Genomic DNA, 26,200 nt, shown 5'->3' on the forward strand with positions numbered 1-26,200 from the left:
CCGTGTTAGAATTCAATTTTTAAAAATTCATTAGTATTAGATAAGAAAACTAAGGTTTTGTCCAACAACCTTCAAATTGCAGCTTAGTTGTCTTATTCAACGGAACATTGTGATAATACAGGTTTTGGTAATCAGAAAATAAATTATTTCAATGCAATTATGGAAGTAAAAGGATTAATTTAATAATATGATGAATTTATTTTATTTTTTATTCAAACTTCAACTCATGCCAATTGCTTTCAAGAAAGGTTTGGATTTTTAATGACCTGTTCAAAACCTACCACAAGACAAAATAAATATGCGATAATCAGAAGATGAAAATGCAACCAAACAAAGAAAAATGGTATTTTAAATAAAATAAAAGATTGTATTGTAGTGAAGAGTAAATGCCAAATATAGGATCCATTAGAAGCTCGGATCGCAAGAAGTCAATATCCATTGCCGTTATCTAAGCTTAAGAAAATGTGAAATTTTGTGAATTTATGCTTTTGATAAAGGTGTATAGTCTTCCAAGACCAACTTCCTTTAGATCTCATCCTCATTGGCCACTGCACCTTCTTTCTTGGATCCTAAGTAACTAACAAGCAATCCCCTTTCATTTTTTTAAAAATGTGGTAATTGATCAAATCGCAATCGAGCTCGACATATTCAAGAATGGAATAGGCGTGTCAAAATGGATCGGTGCACGATTCACCCAGCACTAAAAAAGTAAAAGTTTAAATTATGGTTAAATGTGCTCATGTTCAATCCATTTATGATACGACTTAGCGCACGCGGCACATTGATTTGCACACCAATTATGATATGACTGAAAATGTCATGTCGTGTCAACATATTTAACATAATACCAATTGTGTTATGTTGCTAGGGCACATTTAAATAAATGAATTAAACATATCATATTAGTGTTTATCCATATTCAACTCATTTATAAAAAAGAAAAAAAGCAAATTAAACGAAACGTATTAGTAGTATGATCCATAATTGACCCAATATATTAAACGAATTATACGGGTGTTAATATGTATAATATGTTTAATTTTTGTGTGGCGTTTGTATTGCTCCTAATCGCATCAATAGGATGGACACGAACACTACTTGTCAACCCACTGTGCCACCCCTAGTAAATATACAAGAATCCAAAAGAAAGGTTTGAGAAAGCACGTCAGCGTGGCGTTTTGGGACATCATGACTTAAAACTGAGCTTATACCAGACAACTGCATAAACAGAGTGTCCAGAAGATCTTCTCTCTTGATATTTGCGAGGTAAAAAATTTACAGGATCGATTACTAATAGAATAGGCAGAACAGTAGCAAGAAGTTCTATCTTTCCAGCTTACTTAACAATGCTTCCATTGGGGGCAGCTCTCTTGCAATTTCTTCCCAGTCCGGGATGCCCTGCAGCGATAGATATATTAGTCTTGATGAAATTTCGGCATTTTAACCTAGGCAGTAATGTTGATAAATTTTACATTTTTGTACTTACTCTTCCTGATCTTCGAACTCGACCATCAAGACGCAGTATTATGTAGACATCTTCCCCAGGAGTAACTCCTTCAGACTTTTGTTGATCTCTTATCCACCTATATAAGTTTCAAAACTTTATCAGCTAGATAGCACTACAACAAGACAACCAATAATCAGCCACTGACAGCTTTGTGATTATAATGGATTACCAGAGAAAATATTATAGTGCAACTTAATAGCATGAGGTTATAGAATGAATAAGTTACAGTTACCACTAAAGTTTTCGTAGTGAATTTGAAAGCTTAGGTAAAAAAAGAAAAAGAAAAACCGAGTAGAAACCCACCTTTCCCATTCAGCTGGAGATACAACCTCTGCTTTAAAGCGAACTTCAGCTTTCAACTTTGATTTTGCAGTAACAGACTGCGTTCGTTTGTCAAAGTCTTCCTGCCATGTGTCATAATATCTAATGTCAAAGACCGGAATAAAACTTTCTACAAATCCTATCAAGATGTGAGGCTTAATATTAAGAGAAACACATAGTTGGGAACTCTGCGTGTTACCCCTAGAGACGGAAGAGCAGCAGCTGCCTTTTCAGAAACACCAAAGCCTTTCTTCTGCATTTCTGGTTCTCTACCTGAACCCAAGATAACAGGAACTAAAAGAACACCACGATTGAGGAGGTCTGTTCGGAATCTCTCCGCCTTCCGCATAGCCAAGGAAACAGTCTCCTTTTTCCCTGCTAAAATTACCTAATTCCAGTCCATAATTAGTGTACTAAATAGATAGTCTTTCCAGTGACCTCAAACATGATGAGTTGCTTCATAATGCCACAGAAGTTAGTTAGCTTATTGATAAAACCTATTTCATTATAGCGTTTCTTGTTCCTTAATTTCTGCTAACTGAGTTAACCAAAACAAAAAGTTCTGCACTAAAATAATTAGAACTTCATGTTTATGAATTATGGTAATACTTTGATTCAGTAATGCAGGCAAGGCAATATTAATGCGTCATTTAACAATTGCAAGACAAGGAATTCGTGATACGAATAACTTGAAAAGGAGAGGAATTTTTTATTTATACTGACAGGCCTAGCAGTATCCCGAAGCTGCACAAGCTCAACTATCCGATTAGTAGAAAGGCGCAAAGGCAGCCTTGATAGAGTTTCATCTCTGGTTATCTGTGCAATTTGTTCCTCCTCTTTCTTATTGTCCCAGATAAATAAGGCCACAAGAACAATGATGCCTGTGGATTGCTGATTCAAAACCTTAGTCATTTTAAGAAGCAAGCCAAAAAGCCTCTGCCAATAATCATATTTAGTGCACAAATGAGAAAGCAGAAATTAATTGCAAATACTAGCAGCCCACAGATGACTAAATACGTCAAATACAACTTGTTTTACTTTATGCAGCAGAGAACAATTCCAGTACATACCTCCAATATTTATGGCAGTATTTCCAGCAGTATTCCAAAGATCTGGAGCACCATCCCCGCCTTTAATTGCAAGAATGAGTCTTGGAATTGTTAAGAACAATGAAATTCCAGCAGCTGCAGAAAATGCAACATAAAAGAATCTTCTAACCCCACGAAATGGTGCTTGAACCTCACTAATAAGTTTGAGATCCCTACGGAAACCATAGCCTATATCTTCCCCTCCTAGCTTAGCCTGTAAGCATAACACTATTATGAGAATGAGACTTAAAGCTTTCTACCCTTGATTTCCAAGAGTTGACGGAAACCACTACCCGTTGCCCTTGAATTCAACAGCTGTGATGGAATGATAATTATAGGAGTGGAACAGCAAAACAGTACACATGCATATAATTTCATGGAGGTAAAACAGCAGCTAAGCATATATAAGAAAGAGCCAAAAGAGAGCATAAACCTCTTCTTGTAATTCCTTGAACTCAGGCAACGCTCTGAAGGAAGCCAAGTCAGGATCATTCAAAATGGTGGCAAATTTAAGATTATATTCCCGCAAGGCAGTACGTAGGCAATCAGCAGCTTTCCTTCCTTCACCACTTCCTCAAGATAAGAACAATATAAAGGGCCAATCAGCTCAGCAGAAAAATGCTAGAGATATATTTATTGTTAAGAGATGCATTTATCGACACTGAAAAAGGAAAAAAGAAAAACTTTGGCAGGAACCAAAGTCTTTTAGCAGCTTGTTGTTGAGGTTGTAATTTGCATAGAAAGGGATACAAGTTAGTTGAGAATTATATTTCCAGTTTAAGTAGTAAAGTAAATAAGTACACTTAGGCAACAGCAGTATTAACTGATCAAAAGCTCTCTCCTATAGTAGAAATCCTGAGGTTGAGTTGTAAATAGCACATTGATGACTAATTCACTTCACTTATTACATGATCGATTAGATGACACTCAAACAACAAGCAATCTAATTGCCATGAATCATCAAAAACATTGGATTTCTTTTACAAGACTCGATTAATCAGCTTACTATGTTAACAATTCATTGCAAATTGAAAAAATCTTGCATTAAACAAGATAAAACAATTGAATCCAGCAAGTAATCAGAAATAGAAACCGTACCGATAAGCATGGCAGCAGGCTTTGTTATAGAGAGCTGCTTGGGACTCAATAGGAGTGGGATCTAAAGTAAGTGCTGTTTCAAACTGGACTAAAGCATCTTTAACCTGAAAATTTCATTTGTTAACAAAAACATATATTCAGTTTCAGGCTATACTCCTCAAATTCAATCATTTCAATAGCAAAAACATTGGACAAAAGCTCAATTTACTAATCTAACATAATCAATTTATCCGTGAGAATGAAAAATGAACACATATAGCAAAATGTGACATACCCGTCCTTTGGAGAAGAGGGAAAGACCTAAATTGACGCAAGATTCTGCCGTCTGTGTATCAGTTTCAGGCGACTCGGAAGTTGAAGAAGAAGAAGAGCAACAAGTTGAACCGAACTTTTGCTTTCTTTGAAGATTCGTGAAGAAGCTTGTTTTGTCGAATAACAATGAACACGATGATGTTCTTATTCTGGTTCTGGTTCTTGAATTTGAGAAGCAGAATAGTTTCTGGTTTAGCGCCACAGCAGCTACAGCCATTAGCTTCGTTCACACGTTGCTCTCTTTCAGTTCAGTGTTTTAGATATCACTAATATTTTTCCATCTTATTTCTAAATTTCAATTTGCTCCTCAGCTTGTAGAAAATGATCAAATAGATCCAAAGACAAATTTTCTTATTTAGTGTCCATTTTCTATTTCTAAATTATCACGTAGTTTGATGAAAGTGTTTGCTATCATACTATACCTTCAATCAAAACTATATAAAAAATTAAACTATACAGCAGCTGAATGTATAACTTCTAAGAGTTCAGGGAGTAGATTGTTATTAATCATTTTCCAATTAAGCAGCACAGGGAAATGTCAGAGACAAAATGTAACTTCTAAGAGTTCAGGGAGTAGATTGTTATTTAAGCCTCTACTCATGTATTCAATCCTTTTTCTACTGGCTCCCGTACTCGCTATAAAATTCATGTATTTTCTTAACGACGCCGTTTCTTCGTCCAAAAAAAAAATGCACGCCCACCCAAACACTGTTTGCCCGTTTAAGCTTTTCCGTTCACGGATTAAAACTCAAAATAAATTTCCCGGCGTTTTTTTGTCATAAAAAAAAAATCTCCGGCGTCTTCCTTCTTTACTGCAGCATGCGCTTACTGAGATTTTGTTGCACATTTATGTAAGTATACGTATTTTTGTATGTACAATGTATATCGTGCACTATAAGTTTAGTGTGTGTATATTTTAATTTCAATTTCAACTATATAGCAGCTGAATCATTTTCTTTTTGGTTTAATCTCTGGGGCTGGTATAATCATTTCTTTCACAAAAACGGCAGCGTTCTATGGACTCAGTTATAGTGCAGACTGCACAGCATTGGTCTACAAAGATGAACATTAGAAATCACCAAATTGCTGTTTACTTAGGGTCTGTTTGGATCAATTCTAGTGTAGAATTTATTTCATTTCATTTTAAAAATGAAATCTTTTTGAAAATCATTTGAAAATGAAATTTTGTGTTTGGTTTTTCGAATTGTAAATATGAAATTAATTTTAAATAAATTGAATATTGTGTTTCGAGTGTAAGTGCAAATTTAAATTGTGAAAATTCATTTTAACCATACACATATCTTGTAGGAATCCAATTGAATTTTTTAAAAATTGTGAAATTCATTTAAACCAAAAAGACGCTTAATGAATGATGGATTTGAGGTGTCATATAAACCATAGCAAATCGAAATTTATAGACCTGTTGCAGTGAGCTGAAATATATCTTTTGAACTGTAAGTCTGGCTTGTTTACATTCCATTCTAAATTTCTTTTACTCTTTGAATTGTGAATTTATTAATTTACTGATGTTTGAGCCATAAACTTGTGTTGTGCTGGGCATAACTGTAGTATAATTGCCTTTAAGAATTGCTATATATTCAACACATTGGTTTACCCAACTCTAACTGCAAATGCTAATCAAAAGTGAAATTGTTTTTTGATGAAGAATAATGAAGTGTCCATTTCTTTAGCTTTAAATTGCTTTTGCTTTTTGTTTTTATGCAAAGAGAAGCAAAAGCAAAAGAGAGACAGAAACATTACAAAGTTAACCAACAAAGCCTAAGTTGCTCTAGCTTCTTTATAGATCAATAAGAAATTTACCTCTATGCTGGAATAATTGTCCTTGTTGTAGGTAAATCCATCCAAAGTTAGATAATGTAAGAAGACAGTGAAAATTTTAAGGCCATTCAAATTTTGTACAAAAGACAATTCCTGTATGTCTATCTCATTGTCTGATTCAGGAATGTGACTGGAATTGAGTGATCTCCTACATGGCTAAATCATGTCCAGTGGGATATATTAATTGAGTGACGAGTAGTCTATGTCATTGCATCACGCTTCCTAAAGAAAACAAACCTACTTTATATGTGAAAGTTTGTTGTACATCTAATTTGGCACCTTTTCTTTTTCCACCTCACTATGTTCAAAAGGCTGCCTCCATTGTGTTTGGTGCTAGAAGAATGCTCTTTCTTTTTATTTTTCTTCCTTGTCTTAAGTGCTGGTATTCAACAAATTTTTTTCCGTGGCTTACATCATATGGTTGTTGAGTGTTTGATCTGTTAATCACATGGACCCGTGTAAAACCCCATCCTCATAGATGTTATATGGGAGCAGTGCGATATTGGACTATTGTACTTCGGTGATTGGTATTGCATGTAAACACCAGAACTATCAAGTTTGATTCAGTTTGATTATATCATATGCTGCTAGTAAATGTACTTACAATATCCTTAGCTGGAGAATTTCATGCCTAGACCGAGTACTCCATAGACCCCTCTCACGAGAATTTCACCACCACTGAATTATAGAGTTCACTCGTGTGAGAGTGGTTCATCATGAATAAAGTTTATGAAATAACTTTTCATCTTGGAAATACTTTTTCCTTGTTCATAATCGTGTTCAATGAATTTTTTAATAAGTGTGATTCAAAGTAAAGAAAATGTTAGTCCTGGAGAATTTTGTGCCTAGACCGAGTACTCCATAGACCCCTATTACAAGAATTTTGCCACCACTGAATTGCAGAGTTCACTCGTGTGAGAGTGTTTCATCATGAATCAAGTCTATGAAATAATTTTTCATCTTGGCAGTACTCTTTAGTCTTTTCTTGTCCATAATATCGTGCTCGACGAATTTTTAATGTGTGATTGAAAGAAAATAAAAAGTTAGTCCTGGGTGGTTTCCCCTATGCTGTTTAAATATTTTATTTCCAGGCTTGCCTTCTATTTTTCTAAACTTCTGATGACATATATGCAACTAATAGTAGCAGGTGATCAAAGTAAAGAGGGCATATCCTAATTGTTGATATGAACAAATCTTTTTGCAGTACATACGGAAATGTGAAATGATTCTATTATGAGGTGCTTGATGAGTGCTGTAACACTTTTAGTACGGAGAATACTTTCAATGGACGGTATTGGAGGACATCATTATTCGAGTGACTGCACGCGGTGTGTTCTAACTAGTCATGGAAAAACGAGGGCAAGTAAAGTTCGCTTTCGCTTGCAATATCACAAGTTTTCCAGGTATGGAAAAAGATTTCTTTTACATTGGCACTACTGTCCTGCTAAAATAGCTGTGGTGGAGAAGAAATAGCGTCAGCAGAGGCCCACTCTGTCTTCTACGCTTTTGAGAAAACAGGAAAAATAAACAAAATAAAAGAAAGATAATAATCAGTAGACGCGGCGGGCATCAACCTTGTTTAATTGTACATATTCCAAAGATGTTTATCATGACATTGCAACATATCCATTTGGATAAGGATATTTACTGCCATGCAGGCCCCTTTGATTAAGCATATTGAAAGGCTGAGATGGTTTCATCCTTTTTCACTGCTAGACTTTTGATAAAATTTTATTCTCAAAAAGGAGGCTAAAGATTTCCCTAATCCATTATATTTCCTTAAAAATGTTGCTTAGGAATAATCTTTTATCAATGGAGGTTGTTGAATGACATTTTTATACATGAACCTTATTTGTATCGTGTGCTCTATCTACTGAACCTATTAAAAGGACTGAAGTAGGTTATCTTTTTTGTGTTTTATGCATCATATTCTTCTTTCTTTGAAGGAATGAAAATATTTCTTTAAAGAAAGATTTGATTTCTTTAGCTTTCTCATGCTTTTCTTGACATGATATACAAATACAAGCAATGAGTTGCTATCTGTGGACGATATGTGGAACCAGATGCTGTAATCTGCGTCTTGTCTAGATGAGATAACATCGTAAAAAATTAGATTAGGTCTCACTTTTCCTGGAATCGAAATTATACGTGCACAGAAATTGAAACCTTTACTAACAGGTTGCCATAATCTTGAATCATGTTTATTATTGAACTGCTGGTTGCAATGGCATAAAATTTAGCTGATATTATTATTTTCTTAGGTGTGACTCAATCTGATTAAACAACAGTTTATCATTAGGAAGATTTCATAAAGTCTGAAATTTTCATATAAAAGAAATCGCATTGTCTTCTGATATAAAGCAGAATATCCAATGAAATCTGTGGTATGATATTAACATGCATGATGCTTACAGGAAATCGTGGGTTAACCAGGTATTATGGTTTTCCTAATGATAAATAAGGAAAGGAAATAAAATCCATGCTTTTCGATGTTGTGTCACAAATGTCTTATAGCTTGATGAAACGGGTGTTGAAACGTATTTCATCCATTATATATGTATACACAAATATCAGTGTCATCGTACACCGTACTCTAAACTAGTTCTAATGCCATGTAAAGCTAGTGAGGGACCACATCATAGATGGAATCTGTCCGAATTATTTTTAGCAATCAACTTGAAATGATGACGATAAAAAAAAAAGAACATATACACTAAGCATATGCATAGCTCATTTTGTTATATATACCCTTTCCTTGTTCTACTTCCTGCACATTAATTCCTGTGTTTAACATGGATGGAAAGAAGTTGGAGTACAAAGGTGAGGCTGCACTGAAGGAGATTGAGAAGCTTACAGAAGGCGCTGATGAAGTTCAGGAAAGCATATTGAAAGAGATCTTAATCCAAAATGGGCAAACTGAGTATTTGAGCAAGTATCTTAAGGGATCAAACGATGTAAAAGAATTTATGTATCGTGTACCTGTCACAACTTACAAGGATATGTTTCCCTATATCCAAAGAATTGCTAATGGAGAAGACTCCTCCCTTATTACTGGTCATCCTATAACAGAGATGTTATGCAGGTCTCTCTCTGTACAAATCTTACTACTTGAAATTCTTTTCCATGGCTTGGATATACTAAAAAAAAATTCCATGTAATGTTTTTAACTTGTCTTCCTACATTTGCAGTTCAGGGACTTCTGCTGGAGAGCCTAAGTTAATGCCGTCAATAAATGAAGATCTAGACCGCCGCACTTTTATATATAATCTCATCATGCCAATCATGAACAAGTTAGTTGCATCTCCTATATATTCTACACCACATCTGCATTTAGTTATATATATGGATCCTAATTTTATTTCTAGATTTTTCAACACCTGTGTATATCAGTTGCACCAATACATCTATATTTAATCTCCCTAGTCCATTCTTTCTTGCTTCGGGAATAATTAATTTACTTGTATGAATATATGGACTTGAAATTGGAGAGTATGGATACCATGCAATAGTGGGTAGAAGTTATTAGAGGTTAACTCTTCTTGATAGCAAGAGTATAACAAACAACGTAATAACTAATGGGGTGCATTACTTTTGCATTTGCCAAGTATAGGGATTTGAACTTTTTCAATACTCATGCAGTTGCTGGTAGCATATACGGAAAGTTAATAGCTAGCAAAGAAGCCGACTCTAGTTATTTTGATTGCAAACTTTACATGAATAGGCACCAGCATCATTTCTTATCTTATGAGCAAAAATGTGCTATAAAAAGTCTAGTGGTCCATTTAAGCTGATTCTGTGAGGTTATTGTTATATTATTTTCAGGTACATCTCTGGTTTGGATGAAGGTAAGGCCATGCTCCTGAACTTTGTCAAGGCAGAAATGTCCACCCCTTGCGGCATACCAGCTCGAACTGTGCTAACTAGTTACTACAAGAGTAAGCACTTCAAGTGCCGAACACGTGACTCATTCAATGATTTCACTAGCCCAGATCAAGCCATATTATGCAAAGATAGTGATCAGAGCATGTATTGCCAATTGCTATCCGGTCTAGTTCACCGTCATCAAGTCCTAAGGATAGGGGCTGTGTTTGCATCAGCTTTGCTTCGAGCCATTTCATTCCTGGAACGCAACTGGGTTTGCCTGTGCAATGATATACGCAGCGGTGGTCTAGACCCCATGATCACAGATCCTGAATGCCGCTCATGTATGTCAACGATTCTATCATCACCTAATCCTACGCTCGCAGATGAAATTCAAGAGATTTGCAGCCGCCAGTCATGGAAGGGTATCTTGTGTCTCCTCTGGCCTAAGACTAAGTACATTGAAGCAGTAGTAACAGGCTCTATGGCACAATATATACCATCTCTTGAGTATTACAGTGACAAGTTACCTTTGGTGTCTACCATGTATGCATCGTCTGAGTGTTACTTTGGTGTCAATCTGAAGCCCTTGAGTGATCCTGCTAATGTGGTATTTACCCTTATGCCTAACATGTGTTATTTTGAGTTTATACCTCTGGGAGAGAATGGAACACTGTTTATGGAATTCGATGAGGAAGATGAGGTGTCCAATGATAAGCTTGTTGATTTGGTTCATGTTCGACATGGCTGTTATTATGAGTTGGTGGTCACTACCTTTGCTGGTAAATTTGAACCTTTGAATTTATTTTTTAATCTTTTTTTTTTGTCCGGAAGAAACTTGTTTAATCCAATAAGTGTTTGCTTTTATGCGTCCCAGAAATCTTTTATCTGATCTGCTTTTTGTGGGACAATGATATGGTACCACTAAAACTCCCTCTGATTGCTAAAACTTTCAATTAATGATGCAGGGCTTTATCGTTATCGTATCGGTGATGTGCTTCAAGTGACTGGATTCCACAATCGTGCCCCACAATTTCGATTCATTTGCAGGAGAAATGTGGTTCTCAGCGTCGACAACGACAAAACCAACGAGGAAGATCTACACAAAAGCATCTCAACAGCAAAAAAGTTACTCGAACCCTACAATGCGATACTCGTGGAATACACTAGCTATGCAGAAACATCATCTGTACCGGGGCATTACGTATTTTATTGGGAAATCCTACAAGATGAATCAGCCTTTAAGCACAAGCCGACCCCAGTTGATGCAGAGGTGCTCCAAGAATGTTGCATTGCAGTGGAAGAAGAACTAGATTATACGTATAGGCGATGCCGGGCCCACGACAAGTCTGTAGGACCGCTGGAGATTCGTGTTGTGGAGAGTGGCACTTTTGAGGCACTGATGGATTTGTTCATCCGGCAAGGAGGATCAATCAATCAGTATAAAACGCCGAGGTGCATTAAGTCGAACGCGGCGCTTATGCTGCTGAATTCTCATGTGAAAGCGTCAATTTTCAGTCCTAGAGATCCTACTTGGATCCCTTAACTCTATCTATATTTGAAATTAAGGGCAAATTAGAATCTTCTAATTTGCTAGGACTGTCATAGTCCAACTTTGTTGGAAGCTTATGATTAATAAGATTGGAAGTGTATGGAACCAGATCTAACACAAATTATGTAGTAAAAGTAAAGGTTAATGGATGATATATAGCTGAGTTATTCTATTGTATTCAGATATTTTATGATTCAGCTTATCAGAAATTATTATATATGATTGTTGAAAAACACTAGCCACAGGATTGAAATATGAAAAAAAAAACAAGTAAAATGTGAGGAAATAGAATAAAAGAACGAATATTAGGCAATTATATGATTTGATATGATATGCTTTTCATCAATCATCATCTATTGTTTTTGTAGCTTTAGGATTAGGACAACATGTAGGGATGAGCAAAATGTCTGGCCGACCGAACCGATGACTTTCGGTTGGTTCAGTTTGGTGAAAATTTGAATTTGGTCGGTTCAGTTTTAATATTTAAAAGTTTCAATTTTTGTTTATTGGTTCTTTTTAAGATTTAATTTATTCAAATTAATCAGACCGGATAAATTATTCAAATATTTCTTTTCATTTTTTTTATTATTACTTGTCTTTTTTCCAGGTTTAACCGAACCAACCGAATTGTCGACTTAATTGGTTTGGTTCGGTTTTGAATTTTATTTTATTTTTTTGTTCAATTCGGTTTTGATTAATATTTGGTTAGTTTGATTTTATACAATCGATCAATTAGTTCAGTTTTGAAAACGAATGAACAAATGCTCACCTATACCTGACAATTTTATACATGACACGATTAAATAATATGACAATGAGTTTGGATTTGATGTAAATGAGTTTGGATCATAAATAGGTCAACCCGTTTATGACACGATTAGTTTTGTGTCTAAATGGGTTATACACGCTTAACCCAGTTAAACATTTTTAAACACGGTTACCTAGTTTTAATTAAATATAATTTATTTTTATAATTTAAATTTTATTAAATTCTTAGTTTAACTTAAATTTTTTATATTATATATAATTAAAATAATATTTATCTTAAAATATAATAATAATTCTTTTAGTATTATGTTAAATAAATTTAAATTATATTTAAATAATTAAATGAGTTTAAACGTATCATTTTAAACGGGTTAATTCATTAACACGTTTACATAAACATATTTATACGTATCGTGTCATGTCATGTAATATTCGTGTTGTATTTGAATTTTGTATATGAAATCTGATTAATAATCATGTCGTGTTTGTGTTTAGAGTAATAATGTTTGTGTTTAAACGGATGTAATCCGTTTATAACTTGCAGACACGAATTGCCAGGCAGAGTCCGTAGTCACCCATATTAACTGAACCACTTTCTGTAAGACAACCCCAATCAATAAAAACTTTTTTATCCATAAACTTTTGATCAACTGCCGGACCGGCACCCATTTTAAACATTTGGCTCAGTCAACGACCAAATTATAATAAGCTATGCAGCACTCACTGGAGCCATGTTCAAGCGTGCCCAACTGCCTCATGCATTTTTCAGGACATTTCTTTTTCAAACTTTAGTCATCCCCTACCCATGAATAATTTTAGGAGCAAATTCTTTTAAAGCCCTCACATTATAATTCACACTTCTCACTTTCTTATTTAAATATCAAAAAATTTACTTCTTCATTTTTAATTTTGACAATAATTTAATCCCTATGTCTATTTTTAATGTTATTCAATCAAGTTAAAAGATTTAGTGATAAATTAATTTTAAACTTAAAGGACAAAATTATAGACAAAAAATAAAAGTAGAGGACCAAATTGTTTTTTTAATTTAGTCCTTTAACTTGGTTGACTAACACAAAAAAATGAACAGAAAGACTAAATCGTTGACGAAAACAAAAATGTGATCGTTTAATTTTCAAATAAAAGGGACTAAAATGTGAATTATGATATATGTAGAGGGTTGTAGAGTAATTTGCTCTAATTTTAAAAGGATAAATTTAAAAATTTAATTTTTTTTAAAATAAAGTAATTAATATATATTAAAAATTAACCACCATTTTCAATAGTAGCTTAGCCACTCCTTGTCCCTGCGCAATTGTTATTTTTCCTTAATTTTTTTTATTAAAATGATTTTGTATCATTAGTTCATATATTTAGTATCACTAATGAATCATTAACTTTTTATATTTCTTTTATCCCTACAAAATTATTGATTTTATCATAAATGATGACGAATACATTTGATTTTATAGGCCTAATTACTTAGAAACAATCCAAGTTGAAATTTTTTTCCCGTTTACATACCTTGACGCTGGAAAAAAAAACATTTGGACCTTTTTTTGGGTGTTCATGTTTCACCAATTAACGATTTAATTTATCTAAGAATGAAAATATTAAAAACAATTAAATAGAATAATTATATCATATTTTTTCTATTTGAAAAAAATATAAAAAAGTCTTTCAACTTTAAAATTATTCAAATAAGTGTTAATAATTTTTTTATTTTTTAAATGTCATAAGTTGATCATCATTATTATTATCAATTTCTTGACCTTCAACTTCATCAGTTTGAAACTGGGGAAGTTCAGAATAAAAGCACAAAAAAGAAGTTTAAAAGAACACCTTAAAAAAATCTATCTGTGCCATAAAAGTTAAAGTGAATATGTGTGGAGGGCAGAAGATATCTAAAAGTGCTAAGTTTTACATTTTTGTAGTCTTTTTCTCTATACATACATAATTTTTTAAGTCCTAATCGTCCGAAATACTCACTTTTTCGATTTTTTTATTTATGTTCTGAACTTTCAAAATCTTTTATTATATGCCATTTTCCAATTATCTGTTTCAATTATACTCATTTCTTAAAATTGGATTTTTTTATCTTGGAAAAAGTTCAAATATGTCCTATATATTTGACACGTAGTCTAAATAAGTCCTTAACATATTAAAAAGTACTAAAAATCTAGACTACACGTCAAATATGAATGACATATTTATATTTTTTTTAAAGTGGAAAAACTCTAAATTGAAAAATTAGTATAATAGAAATTGAGAATTAAAAAATAAGGTAAAATTGACGATCTTAAAAGTATGAAATATAAATTAAAAAAATTCAAAGAGATGAGATACTTTTAGTGATTAAGTCATTTTTTTAAATTAAAAAATGAAAAGTATAACAATTTCTATGATTAATTATTAACATAATTAAAATATTATACTAATACTAGAACTATTAAAATAATTATAAAATGTTTTAAATTAGGTTTAATCATCAAAAAGTATTTCATCCTTTTTATTTTTATTATAGTCTCACCTTTTAAGATTCTTTTAGTCCATTTCTCAATTGTTAGTTTCAATTGTACCTATTTGTTCAAATTAGAATGAGAAAAAGTTTAAAATATTTTTTATATTACTTCATATTATTTTATTTTGTATTTTTATCATAAAAACTTTTAAATATGAAGGATGTATTTAAAAAAATTTCCACTCCAATTTAAACAAATGACTATAATTAAAATTGAAAATTGAAAAGTGTGCCAAAATTAAATTTTTTTAAAGATGAGGCCATAAATAAAAAAAAATCAAAAAGGTGAAATGTTTTTAAATGAATAAGCCATTAAATTATATTCTAAAGAAATAATAATTATAAACATATCAAATTATATTAATAGTTTTACAAAAATACTAACAATAAATTTAAAAATCAAATAAATAATATTTATATATAGCATGCAGATAAAAATTAAAATAATTACTATTCATCGGTTTAGATCCGATATATTACTATCTTCATCACTTTTAAAAAGTCAATTGTTAGTTCAAATTTATTATTTCCCCTTAATTAGTTGACTTATTCAAAAGGGTCGTCAATGGTTAGAGATTAAGTTCAATTTAACCCATGAATTTATTTTTCTTTCAATAAAATTCCTAAAATTATTATAAAAAAGATCAATAAATTTTAAAATAATTTATTAAACAATAATATATTTTACATTTTATATTTTTCTTTGATAAAAAAGTCAACGTTGAATTTAAATTAGAAAGAATCACATTTAATATATTTTAATTTGGTTTACTTTTAAAATTAAAATATTAGTACAAAGTACAATTCCGTTTTAAATCAAATTAAACTAAGTAGAAATACATTGAAATTTATATTATTTTTGAATCTAAACATATTAAATTTTATTAATTTTCAATAAATTCAATTTTTTTTAAGAGAGACTATCATTAAAATTATTATAAATAAAATTAAAAAATAGTTATAAATTCTTATAGTTTACTAATAATTATAAATTATTTTTGACATTTATTGAATTTTTAATGATTTTATAAAAAAAGTTGAAGTTTAATTAAACTTAATATTTCAACCAGAACCAGATCAACTAAAGAACTTACATGACGGAAGGAATAGATAATGAATCTGATCAAACTTCACGTAGAAAATAGTTACCGAAATTGAAGGCGTAATAGTAATGACTTTTTAAAACTAATATAATTACATATAATTTTTTTTTTAGGATAACACTGTGCATGAAATATTGGTATTTTCTATCCTCACTTTATTTATCAATCTGTTTTTTTTTTTGGACATAGATAGGATTCCAAGTATTAAAGTCTCACTCCATTAAATTGTTAGTTATAGAGGCAGGGTTTGAAATCACAACCTCCAAATATACTTGGAGACGCTTTAATTGTTTAAGTTAAAATCCACACTCGCATTGATCTGATTGATATTCAAACATTTGTGAGAAGTAGTGAAGCCCCGAGTTCGAATCTTTACACACCATAAACGACGGTCCTCGACCTTTGCTCTAAACTTCCGTAAACCCCCGAACCTTTCAAAAGCTTCCCTAAACCCCCCAACCTTTATGGCGGCGCTCATTCACGGTCCTTATGGACGAAAATACCCCTAAGCGCCGTCTTTTTTTTGCGGCTACAATTCTAAAAAAAAAAAAAAGACGGCGCCACGTGTCATCTGACATGTGGCAAAATATCTAAAAAAAATTGAAAAACCCAAAACACCCTTACAACTATTAAAATTTAATTAAAACAAAAATAAAAAATCAAAGCAAATCAACCCATTCAAACCACTGAATTATTGAAACCGAACCGCCACAACCGAACCCGCCTCCGGTCATCTTCTCAGGTGAGAAAACGACCAAGCTCGTCGTCTTCTCACCTGAGAAGACGACCGTCTTCTCAGGGGAAGACGAGCTGCTGCTCGTCTTCTCCGGTTGTGAGAAGACGAGCAGCAGCTCGTCTTCTCCGTTTTTCAGAAGACGAGCAGCAGCTCGTCTTCTCTGAGAAGACGAGCTGCTGCTCGTCTTCTGCACATCTGTTCTTGGAGAACAGATCTGAATCTGTTCTCCAAGAACAGATCTGAATCTGTTCTTGGAGAACAGATTCAGATCTGCTCTCCAAGAGCAGATTCCGATGGGTCGGCGGCGGGCGGCGGGTGGTGGTCGGCGGCGGGTGCGGTGAGTGGTTCGGGTTGGCGGGCGGATTGACCGTGGGTTGGGTTTGATTAAGTAAATTTGATTTGGTTTAAATTTTTAGGGGGTATTTTGGGTGTTTCAATTTTGTTTTGACATTAAATGACGTGTCAATTAACATGTGGCGCCACTATTTGGTTTTTTCCAAAAAAAAGGACAGCCGCCAAAACCAAAAGGGTAGTTTCGTCTATAAGGGCCGTGAATGGCGCCGCCACAAAGGTTGGGGGGTTTAGGGAAGCTTTTGAAAGGTTGAGGGGTTTACGAAAGGTTAGGGTAAAAGTCGAGGACCGCCGGTGATTATTAGCCTAGCATTTATGAAAATTATACATCATTAGATATTAATGAATGGATATTCTCACTTTATTTTTAATACGAAGGCATGAACACATTATCTTTATTTCGGATAACCACACTCGTATAGCATATTTCTGATTCATAAACAAAAATTCATTATCCTTTGAACTTGAACAGAAGCGACTTTGCAATCCTTCCATTTGCACCTTTAGGAAAAAAACCGCCGGGCTGGCTATAATTCCCGGTAGCATGCATTATACTTAAGATCTCAGGTGGCGTACGAGCATACGACAGTGAGTTTGGATCAGCTGATAATATATTACTGTTTGTTCTATTCTCAGCTCCCAGTTCTTTAGGAACAATCACACCTTCATCTTTAATTCCACACATCGCAAGCTCATTCCGTCGCCTTGATAAGGCGTTTGTAAACTCCGCAACTGTTATGTCGTAAGGCTCCACTTTTTCACCAGCTTTCTCGTATAGCATTGTTCTTATTACTGCATCTTGCCCTGCCTCAACGCCCAGCAATGATGCAGCCAGCTACAAAGAAAACACAGATTGGAAATATAAATTGTGAAAAATAACACCAAAAGTCGAAGATTGGTCATTTTTCTATCATCTGTGTGCTAAAAGATAAAAATAAATTTCATTTTTAGTTAAATTCATGCGTTTTAGTAAAAAAAAAAAGGGGGTAATGTCATAAAAATTCACGAACTTTACACGTTTTCTCATTTTAATCATGCACTTTAAATTTTTTCATTTTCATGCACGAACTGCCACTTTTTTTCAAATTCAAGCACGGTGCTGAGGTGTCACGGCTCCATTGATATAATTCGTTGAGGTTGAGGTCATTTTACACCAATGAATGAGTGCCACCTCAGCACCGTGTATGAATTTGGGAAAAAGTGGTAGTTTATGTATGAAAATGAGAAAATTTAAACTTCGTGATTAAAATGAGAAAACGTGTAAAGTTTGTGATTGTTTTAATATTAACCAAAAAAAATGACAATTAATTTTGGTCTTTTTAATAGTCTCGTGATCGAGCAGTGACTAAAAATACTCAGATTCTATTATCTGTACTACATAAATTATGCAGTACAGATAATAGAATCTGAGTATTTTATGGCTATAACTATTTGAAGAAGTTATGTCATTGGTGTCTAATCTTTCCTTAATCTACTATATTCAAATGTGTAAACTTTCATTTCTTTGTTTTTTTAGTATCAAAGAAGTACTTTTAACTGTTTTCGGATCGCAATAACTAAGTTTTATATTTATATTAATTATTCCTAACAGTAGTCAATATAATTGAAAATTAATTTTTCGTTTTATCAGTTATCTGGTGATTGAAAAATGTCTAAAATAACACATTTAGAAAAGTTTTGACATAAATAGTATTAAATTTTCCAATTAAGTTTAATTTGGTGTATTAATTAAGTTATAATACTTACTCTTTTAGTAGTGTAGTTGTATAGTTGTGGAATGGTACCAACATAGCCTACCAGACCTACGTAAGGCAGAAGATAAGCTGCTAATAGATAGTGGCTTGTGGTGGCGTAAGGGTCAAATGGAGGATCCAATTTCATTTCTAGTGCCTCATCAAAAAAATTTGCGAAATTTTCAGCCCTTAGATCATATAGAGGCCTTGGAAATCCACCAACCGTTCTCCAAATAGACCTGCAAAATAATCAAAGAAATAAAACCAACTCTTACCTATAATAAAAGAGTATTTGATTATGGAATTACTCTACTTTTCCCTTTCTATAGTTTAATTGTCGATTTAAAACGTTACAAATTGATTACCGTATTATATTTTAAATGACTCCAACATGTTTTTAATAAAATTAAGTTAATTTATGTGTGTGTGACAATTGGTTTGTGTTTTAGCTTTTTTCATTCTCACTTAATCAGAAAACACTTCATATTTTTTTTTATATTTTTTCCACTCTTCTAATTTTAAAATGTTTGACCAATAAATTATAGTTTAAATGATATAAGCGGTTGAGAGCAATCTGCTAGGTCGTGGGCTCAATTTTCCTGTAAAATATTAAAAATATGTTTGATGCTACGTAAGTATAAATTGGCAAAAATTCATTTAAAAACTTGTCGGAATCACTATAAAAACATAGCACGGTAACCAATATATAATATTATGAAGTTCGGTAACCAAACTGCAGAAAAGGGAAAGTACGGCAACCCCCAAATTAATAACCCTATAATCAAAATTATTTTAATTTTTTTCTGAAAATTGAAAATTGATTTTTTCCATAAATGTCTTAATTTTATTTAATTAAAATATAAATGTTTAGTTATTTAATATCCAAAAATCAGAAGAAAAAACATTGAATTGTTTAAAATTAAGAGAAAACCTAATTGTTTAAAATTTGCTTTTAATGAGTTAAAAAATAAAAATCTTAATTACCTGACATGTCCAATTTCTTGATAACAAAACTCCTCCATGGATTTACAAACAAGAGGATTAAGATTGGCCTTTTGAGCACCAATTGGAGGAGGGCCACCGTGGGATAAACCGGGTTCAATAAAATCAATCCCATGGCCAAGCGAACCGTAGCAGAAGAATTCCGCTTCCAAGTATTCCAAGTTGAGAGCAAACTGAAGCCGATCCTTGTCGTTGGCCTTGATCGGCGGTCCGCAATTCCGATCAGAACCTTTTGAAAAAGCAGAAGCCAAAACAACAAGATTAACAAAGGTAAAGAATAAACAGTATTTATAATCCATTTTCGCTATTAAGTCAGAGCAATGCAATGGAGTGGTACGTGCATGGGGAGGTAGGTATATTTATACATATAATTACATTATACAGTACCATCCGACTGAAAGAGCCAAAAATATTAAATTGATTGACTTTTGAGTGCATCTTACGAATACAATATTGTTATTGAAGTTATCTAATCAATTTGGAAATCAATTATCAGTTGAACTATTCTTAACTAGTAAATGAAAACCGAGTGATTGTTACATGCAAACGGTTGTTTCGCGTTATTTATGTAATAAATTCATAATTGTTTGCAACATTAGAATACTTAATCATTATTTATTTTTTATCATTAATATCCTAACTTAGAGGTAGATGGAAATAAATTGCATAGGGAATAATTAAGCATGCCCTTCAATTTATCCACATTTTGGATGATCAAGCAACCACTTCCATATGCATTGTTTGTTTTGTGCAGAATTACAATAGACGCCTCATTTACGCATTCTTTTATATATAGAACACTTGATAAGTACACACAGCTAACATTTTGATTTTAGTTTTCAGCTAATTAATGGTGTGATATATAATATGTTATCATCGGAAATTACAGTAACGGAGGCCAACACTGCCTCATCTGATCAAAATTAACTTTGACGTAGTCTTTAATTTCAATGACCGTATATATGATTTATATGTTCTATACAATTTCGGGACTTTAAACCATTCTTATTATTTTTCAATTAGAATTATGTAAAGTACTCGTCCATCCAAAGAGATTGTTTGAAGTGTGAGGTCTGCAGCACAAGACAACACTGGATCGTCAACTGCATCTGAATCGATTATCATCGTTCTTCAATTCTAATTTCTTTTCACATGTTAAGTACTGAATATGCACTTGAACAGTATATGAAGTGGTTAAGAAATTCTTAGATAATTTTTTATTGGCTGTTAGCGTGACTTAAAAACTAATTGTTGTAACATTATGATAAAAATAAGAAACTCATTGTTGTATTTTTTGATATATTGATATAAATTTCTATTTTGGCAAAAGGAAAAATGTATTAGGCTTTTAAAAGATTAATCTGAAGATAGCGTCTATAGGATTTTAGTTGTGCTTTAGATCAAGGTTGGTGCCATTTGATGGAGCAAGTAATTCCCCAAATATATAAAGAAGTAAATAACATATATCCCATAAAGTAAAATTTTCTTTTTCTTTTCTTCTTACTACCATTTGCGTTTTGCACTGCATAAGCCAAGAGTCAAAATACTGAAACAGGCAAAAGATGATCTCTTTGAACTAATTTTCTTGAATTTGTTCTCTTCTATTTTTATTTTTTTAGAAAATGATGTCTTAATTAGATTCATTTTTCATTTATTTTTTAAGTTTGCTATATCATAGTCATTTGATATATTATTTGTTGGGAGACCATATAACAAATGATGCCAGTGTGGGCCTAGCCTAGATGGTTAAGGCGTCTCCAAATACATCAAGAGGTCATGGGTTCGATTCCTATCTCCGTAACTAACAACTAACAAACTGAGACTCTAAGAGTCGTACTCTATCTTTGAAAAAAAAAAATAACAAAGGATTATTTTACGGATATTAAACTCTCTGGGTCACTCAAGTCTCAGAAAATTTCAAAAAGGTCACTAAAGACAATTTTCTTACAAAGTGGTCACTGAACTATACCTTTTATTACAAAAATATTTCTATTGTTACGAAAAGAACACTAAACTTTTTGTGAACTACAAAAAAATCATTGGATTATTCCTTTAATTACAAAAAGATTACTGAACTATGTTACTTTTTGTAATTTTGGCATGTCACGTAAGCCAAAATGTTAAGTTTTTACGTCGTTTTATATGGATGAACCCTTTTGTAATAAAAGAAATAGAGTTCAGTGACCATTTTATAAAAAAATTGACTTTAATGACCTTTTTGAGATTTTCTAAGACTTGAGTGACTCAGAGAGTTTGATATCCGTTATTTTACACTTCATAATTTCAAAAGGAGAAAAATTGAAAAACAAAACTTTTACATGAGTGAAATCATTCCTTCTACATATAACATAATTTCTTTTAATACATTACTGAAACTGTAGATCCCATTAAAATTTCACTTAGTAATCTTGAAATTAAAGCTCATATAAGCTTTAACTTTATTGAACCTTTTCTATAAACAACTATATAATCATTTAATAAAACAAAATTTTAATTCCAACTTTCAAATCCTCGAGAATGAGCTTCTCATATTGTGCAGCTAACATGGTCCACTAGATCACTGATGTATTGAAAGAAATAGTTACATATGAGTTTCTCTTGTTCTAGATGTTTCCTATTTTTCAGATGCAGTGACTGTCAACTGCTATCATCTAGAATAAAAAATATTGACGAATCGTCAGATACTTATCACATCAAACTCCCTATGCATATTCGAAATTCAGTTACAAAGTTTTCGGAATGATTGGATTCACAATTTATCTAAACAGAATGAAGCTGTAGAGAGAACAAAGCTTGTTTATGCAAAACACCAAGGGTCAGACTATTCAAAGCCGATTAAGAGGTGACAATAAAACACATGGATTCTTTATGTCGAATAACAGTAATATCATTAAAAATAAAAAGTAAGGAGTATTACTGCATGAACACGCGCTTTGCACCATCCAAGGTGTTCTTAAGCAGCATAGCAACGGTCATGGGACCTACACCACCTGGAACCGGAGTTACCCATCCAGCTACTTTACATGCTTCCTCGTAATCTACATCTCCCACTAGCCTGTAACCCGACTTTTTACTGGGGTCATCAATAGCATTCGTCCCAACATCAAGAACAGCAGCACCAGGTTTAATCCAACTACCCTTGATCTGAAATTTAGGAGAACAGACAGCATTTAGACAGATATCGGCAACAAAGCAATTCCAATATATATGCAGTTCATTTTGTTCACTTTCAACGGATATCAACCATTACTTGAAAGAAACAATCACACAACAAGAAAACTTTAAGTGCAATAGTGCAGGTAACTAAGCAAGAATAACAATCTCAAATTACCATCATTGCTTGCCCTGCTGCTGCAATTATGATATCAGCTTCACGAATGATCGTTTCTGGATCTTCAGTGCGAGAATGTACAACAGTGACAGTGGCATCTGCTTTCAGAAGCAGCAGTGACACGGGCAACCCAACTATGTTACTACGACCCACAACAACTGCCTTTTTCCCTTTTACACTGATGCCACTGCGTGATAGAAGTTCCAAACAACCCTGTTGAGTTAATTTAAATAGCAATTCTTTCAGAAAATACTCTTCTGTAGATTAATCACACATGTCGGACAAGATAAAAAAAAATTGAAGTGTATAAACGCATTAAAAGTGAAAGAAGACTAAGACAAACTAGATTGCCTTAGGGGTACATGGAAGGAAAAGAGGTTCTCTGCCTTTCATAGCAAGCTTGCCGATGTTCAAAGGATGAAAACCATCCACATCCTTTTCGATACTGATTTCAGTCAACACTTTCTCTTCATTTATATGCTTGGGCAGTGGAAGCTGAACCAAAATTCCTGTTAAACTTTAGTTAAGAATACTATAATAAATAAACCCTTATTGGAGAAAATTATAATTTATATGCATCAAACTAGATATTAAAATGCAAACTCTGCTAATATTTACAATGTGATCCTAACTAAGTAGAACCGGCATTTCATCCATTCAACATAACCCATTTCCGAAATGTGCTGGAAACTTAGCATTGTGGACACGAAATTTCATTTTTAACATAGTAAACCGTAAGATAAGACCATTCGCCATGTCCGTATCCAAGTGTCCACTTTTCCCGTATCCGTGTCTATGCTACATTTATAATTATAAAATCAAAGAATAAAAGCTATAAGTTACGAAAATGCACCAACAATTGATAGCAATTAACCAAGCAGTTTTACCATGCACATCAGGATTATCATTTAACTCGTCGACTTTGGCGATCACTTCAGCTTCAGAAATTTGTTCAGGTAAGTTTATATCAAAAGACTTGATCCCAACTTCAGCACAAGCTTTTCTTTTCATGCTCACGTAGCTTTGAGAATCCTTTCTGTTCCCTACAATCACAACCGCTAATCCTGGAACCTAACCAAATTAAAGTAATTACACACAGTTTAATTGTCATCAATTTAAACATACAAAATAAACAACACTGATTGGAAACTTGAACTTGCCCTAGCTAATTGCCTAATAAATTAGGGGGAAGTGAAATTAAATATCTGAAGAAGCTAATACCTTGCCGTATTTCTCGGAGAGTTGACGGACTTCATCGGCGATTTCAGATCGGATGGTTTGGGCGATGGCCTTGCCGTCAATTATTTTAGCTTTATGATCTGACGGTGATGCCATCTTTTGGAGAATCCCGGTGGTTGTTTACTGAGAGTGTAGTAGATTAGGAATCGCGCGGCTTAACTCAGCACTAGAGAGTCGTGAGTAAATTCTGGTCAGCTTGGTGACTCGCTGACTTGACTCTGGTTTACCGCTTAAGCCAATGGATATGGCCACGTCGATAAAAAATTTCATTTCACGGTTATACACGGTAAAAGCGCTAAGAAAAACAACCGTACTTATTTTTATAGACGTTTAAAATTTAGGATTAGAATTTGTTCTCCCGTAAGGGACCTACTTAATTCGAATGAGAATTAGTCTGAACATGGAAAATTTAAAAGTGTCATTTCATAATTAAAATCTGTTCAGAACACCTCACAGTCTTATCAAAAAAAATATATATAATTAATCAGATTAAGAATTTAGATTTAGATTTGAATTTTTAAAATTTTATAACTAATAATTTAGATTTAGAATCTGAAATTTTATCCGACTAACCGATTTAAAGTTATATATATATATATATATATATATATTAAAATATTAAAATATTTTTCTATTTTAATTCTTATTAGAAAAGGAATAGAACTGTATGGTCGTATTTAGGGGTGAGCATGGTTCGGTTCGGTTCGGTTTGGTTTAGTAAACTCTAAAACCAAACCATATTTTAAGGGAAAATATAAAAACCAAACCACGCCAAATATTTACGTAAAATTTTGGTTCGGTTAACCAAACTTTAGCATCGGTTTCGGTTTGGTTTGGTTCGGTTTGGTTAATATGTATTTAGATAAATATTATATATAATTATACGTAAAAATTAAAATTATACGTAATAAGTTTTACTTATATGTGTATTAGTTTATATATTTTATTTTCATATATGTATCTATACACACATATTATATTTATATATAAATATTTCAATAAATAAATTTTATATTTATTTATACATATATAAATATTAATAAAAATAATATTATTGTAAACTTCGGTTTTTCGGTCGGTTCGGTTAACCACTAGTTGAAACCAAACCAAAACCAAAAACCATACTTTTTTATAATTTGAAACCAAACCAATCCATTTTAACCATTTTAACCAAACCAAAATTAATTTCGGGTTGGTTTGGATCGGATTAATGGTTTGGTTCGGTTTTTGCTCACCCCTAGTCGTATTATTCTCTACTTTTTTTTTATTCTATACAATTATTTTTTTCTTTTTAATTTTACTGGTTATATGTTAAAAACCATAAAATTAAAATTATTCTAAATAATTAACCAGCTAAATGATTAACCATTTTTAATTTTAGATTTAAATTTTTAATTTTAAAAATTTGAATATCATGATTCAGTTTAAAAATAATGTTGTCAATCTATGCCCGCCCATTATTTAGTAGTATTTTTATTATTTTTACAAGGATAGCTGGCTACGGCTAAAAAACTAAAAATTTCTAGTCATGCGAGGGATGGAAACCTAACAAGTACGGAAACTTCGATGAAGTTGCATGTCCCATTTGAGAAACGTTTTGAAAACCAGAAACTCTTAACTCTCAGAAATTTGTAAGGAAACGTTTCAGGTCGTTCTTGTAAATAAAAAATACTATATAGCTACAAGAAAATCTAAAAAGTTCTCAATTAATAATTATTTTGAATCAATTACCCACAATTTTTGTTGTTTAGTTTATCAACAATAAAACTTATCTTCTTATTTTTATTGTATTTAATTATATTTAATTTATTTTATTAATTGGCATAAATATATAAATA

At 32.6% G+C, this 26,200-nt stretch overlaps 4 protein-coding genes across 7 annotated transcripts; 1 reads left to right on the top strand and 3 right to left on the bottom strand.

Moving 5' to 3' along the window:
• Positions 1 to 1,140: 1,140 nt before the first annotated feature.
• On the bottom strand, positions 1,141 to 4,578 carry LOC126688074 (protein LOW PSII ACCUMULATION 1, chloroplastic). The gene is made up of 9 exons (XM_050382647.2): positions 4,289 to 4,578; positions 4,015 to 4,118; positions 3,350 to 3,485; positions 2,899 to 3,130; positions 2,552 to 2,709; positions 2,028 to 2,216; positions 1,811 to 1,911; positions 1,487 to 1,583; positions 1,141 to 1,398 (listed from the first exon to the last, which is right to left on the bottom strand). Exons 1-9 carry the CDS (start codon positions 4,541 to 4,543, stop codon positions 1,324 to 1,326), a joined length of 1,347 nt encoding a protein of 448 aa, XP_050238604.1. The 5' UTR covers positions 4,544 to 4,578; the 3' UTR covers positions 1,141 to 1,323.
• Positions 4,579 to 5,056: 478 nt separating this feature from the next.
• LOC126687245 (putative indole-3-acetic acid-amido synthetase GH3.9) lies at positions 5,057 to 11,755 on the top strand. Of its 4 annotated transcripts, none has more exons than XM_050381726.1 (6): positions 5,057 to 5,177; positions 7,370 to 7,568; positions 8,970 to 9,247; positions 9,354 to 9,455; positions 9,988 to 10,808; positions 10,995 to 11,755. In XM_050381726.1, exons 3-6 carry the CDS (start codon positions 9,132 to 9,134, stop codon positions 11,570 to 11,572), a joined length of 1,617 nt encoding a protein of 538 aa, XP_050237683.1. In that variant the 5' UTR covers positions 5,057 to 5,177; positions 7,370 to 7,568; positions 8,970 to 9,131; the 3' UTR covers positions 11,573 to 11,755. The 4 variants fall into 4 exon arrangements, with proteins under 4 accessions (XP_050237683.1, XP_050237685.1, XP_050237684.1 ...); XM_050381728.1 differs by having other exon boundaries at positions 8,973 to 9,247; XM_050381727.2 differs by lacking the exon at positions 5,057 to 5,177 and adding an exon at positions 5,704 to 5,780.
• A 5,615-nt stretch (positions 11,756 to 17,370) lies between these two features.
• LOC126653480 (ferritin-like catalase Nec2) lies at positions 17,371 to 20,109 on the bottom strand. Its single transcript, XM_050347381.1, has 3 exons — positions 19,775 to 20,109; positions 18,804 to 19,029; positions 17,371 to 17,892 (listed from the first exon to the last, which is right to left on the bottom strand). Exons 1-3 carry the CDS (start codon positions 20,089 to 20,091, stop codon positions 17,509 to 17,511), a joined length of 927 nt encoding a protein of 308 aa, XP_050203338.1. The 5' UTR covers positions 20,092 to 20,109; the 3' UTR covers positions 17,371 to 17,508.
• Positions 20,110 to 22,474: 2,365 nt separating this feature from the next.
• On the bottom strand, positions 22,475 to 24,586 carry LOC126653457 (bifunctional protein FolD 2). Its single transcript, XM_050347355.2, has 5 exons — positions 24,345 to 24,586; positions 24,011 to 24,194; positions 23,475 to 23,632; positions 23,124 to 23,336; positions 22,475 to 22,936 (listed from the first exon to the last, which is right to left on the bottom strand). Exons 1-5 carry the CDS (start codon positions 24,456 to 24,458, stop codon positions 22,706 to 22,708), a joined length of 900 nt encoding a protein of 299 aa, XP_050203312.1. The 5' UTR covers positions 24,459 to 24,586; the 3' UTR covers positions 22,475 to 22,705.
• Positions 24,587 to 26,200: the final 1,614 nt, after the last annotated feature.

The sequence above is a fragment of the Mercurialis annua genome, linkage group LG6 (assembly GCF_937616625.2).
Source record: "Mercurialis annua linkage group LG6, ddMerAnnu1.2, whole genome shotgun sequence".
Lineage (NCBI taxonomy): Eukaryota > Viridiplantae > Streptophyta > Magnoliopsida > Malpighiales > Euphorbiaceae > Mercurialis > Mercurialis annua.

Coding starts and splice junctions, on each gene's coding strand:
- LOC126688074 (XM_050382647.2), bottom strand. CDS start 4,543: ATGGCTGTAGCTGCTGTGGCGCTAAACCAGAAACTATTCTGCTTCTCA. Junction 4,119..4,288: donor CCCTCTTCTCCAAAGGACGG/GTATGTCACATT, acceptor TGAAATTTTCAG/GTTAAAGATGCTTTAGTCCA. Junction 2,710..2,898: donor TACTGCCATAAATATTGGAG/GTATGTACTGGA, acceptor AGCAATCCACAG/GCATCATTGTTCTTGTGGCC.
- LOC126687245 (XM_050381725.1), top strand. CDS start 8,958: ATGGATGGAAAGAAGTTGGAGTACAAAGGTGAGGCTGCACTGAAGGAG. Junction 9,456..9,987: donor ATCATGCCAATCATGAACAA/GTTAGTTGCATC, acceptor TATTATTTTCAG/GTACATCTCTGGTTTGGATG. Junction 10,809..10,994: donor GGTGGTCACTACCTTTGCTG/GTAAATTTGAAC, acceptor TTAATGATGCAG/GGCTTTATCGTTATCGTATC.
- LOC126653480 (XM_050347381.1), bottom strand. CDS start 20,091: ATGGATTATAAATACTGTTTATTCTTTACCTTTGTTAATCTTGTTGTT. Junction 19,030..19,774: donor CAAGAAATTGGACATGTCAG/GTAATTAAGATT, acceptor ATTATTTTGCAG/GTCTATTTGGAGAACGGTTG. Junction 17,893..18,803: donor ACAACTACACTACTAAAAGA/GTAAGTATTATA, acceptor TTTTCTTTGTAG/CTGGCTGCATCATTGCTGGG.
- LOC126653457 (XM_050347355.2), bottom strand. CDS start 24,458: ATGGCATCACCGTCAGATCATAAAGCTAAAATAATTGACGGCAAGGCC. Junction 24,195..24,344: donor TCTCCGAGAAATACGGCAAG/GTATTAGCTTCT, acceptor TAATTTGGTTAG/GTTCCAGGATTAGCGGTTGT. Junction 23,337..23,474: donor TCCTTCCATGTACCCCTAAG/GCAATCTAGTTT, acceptor TTAACTCAACAG/GGTTGTTTGGAACTTCTATC.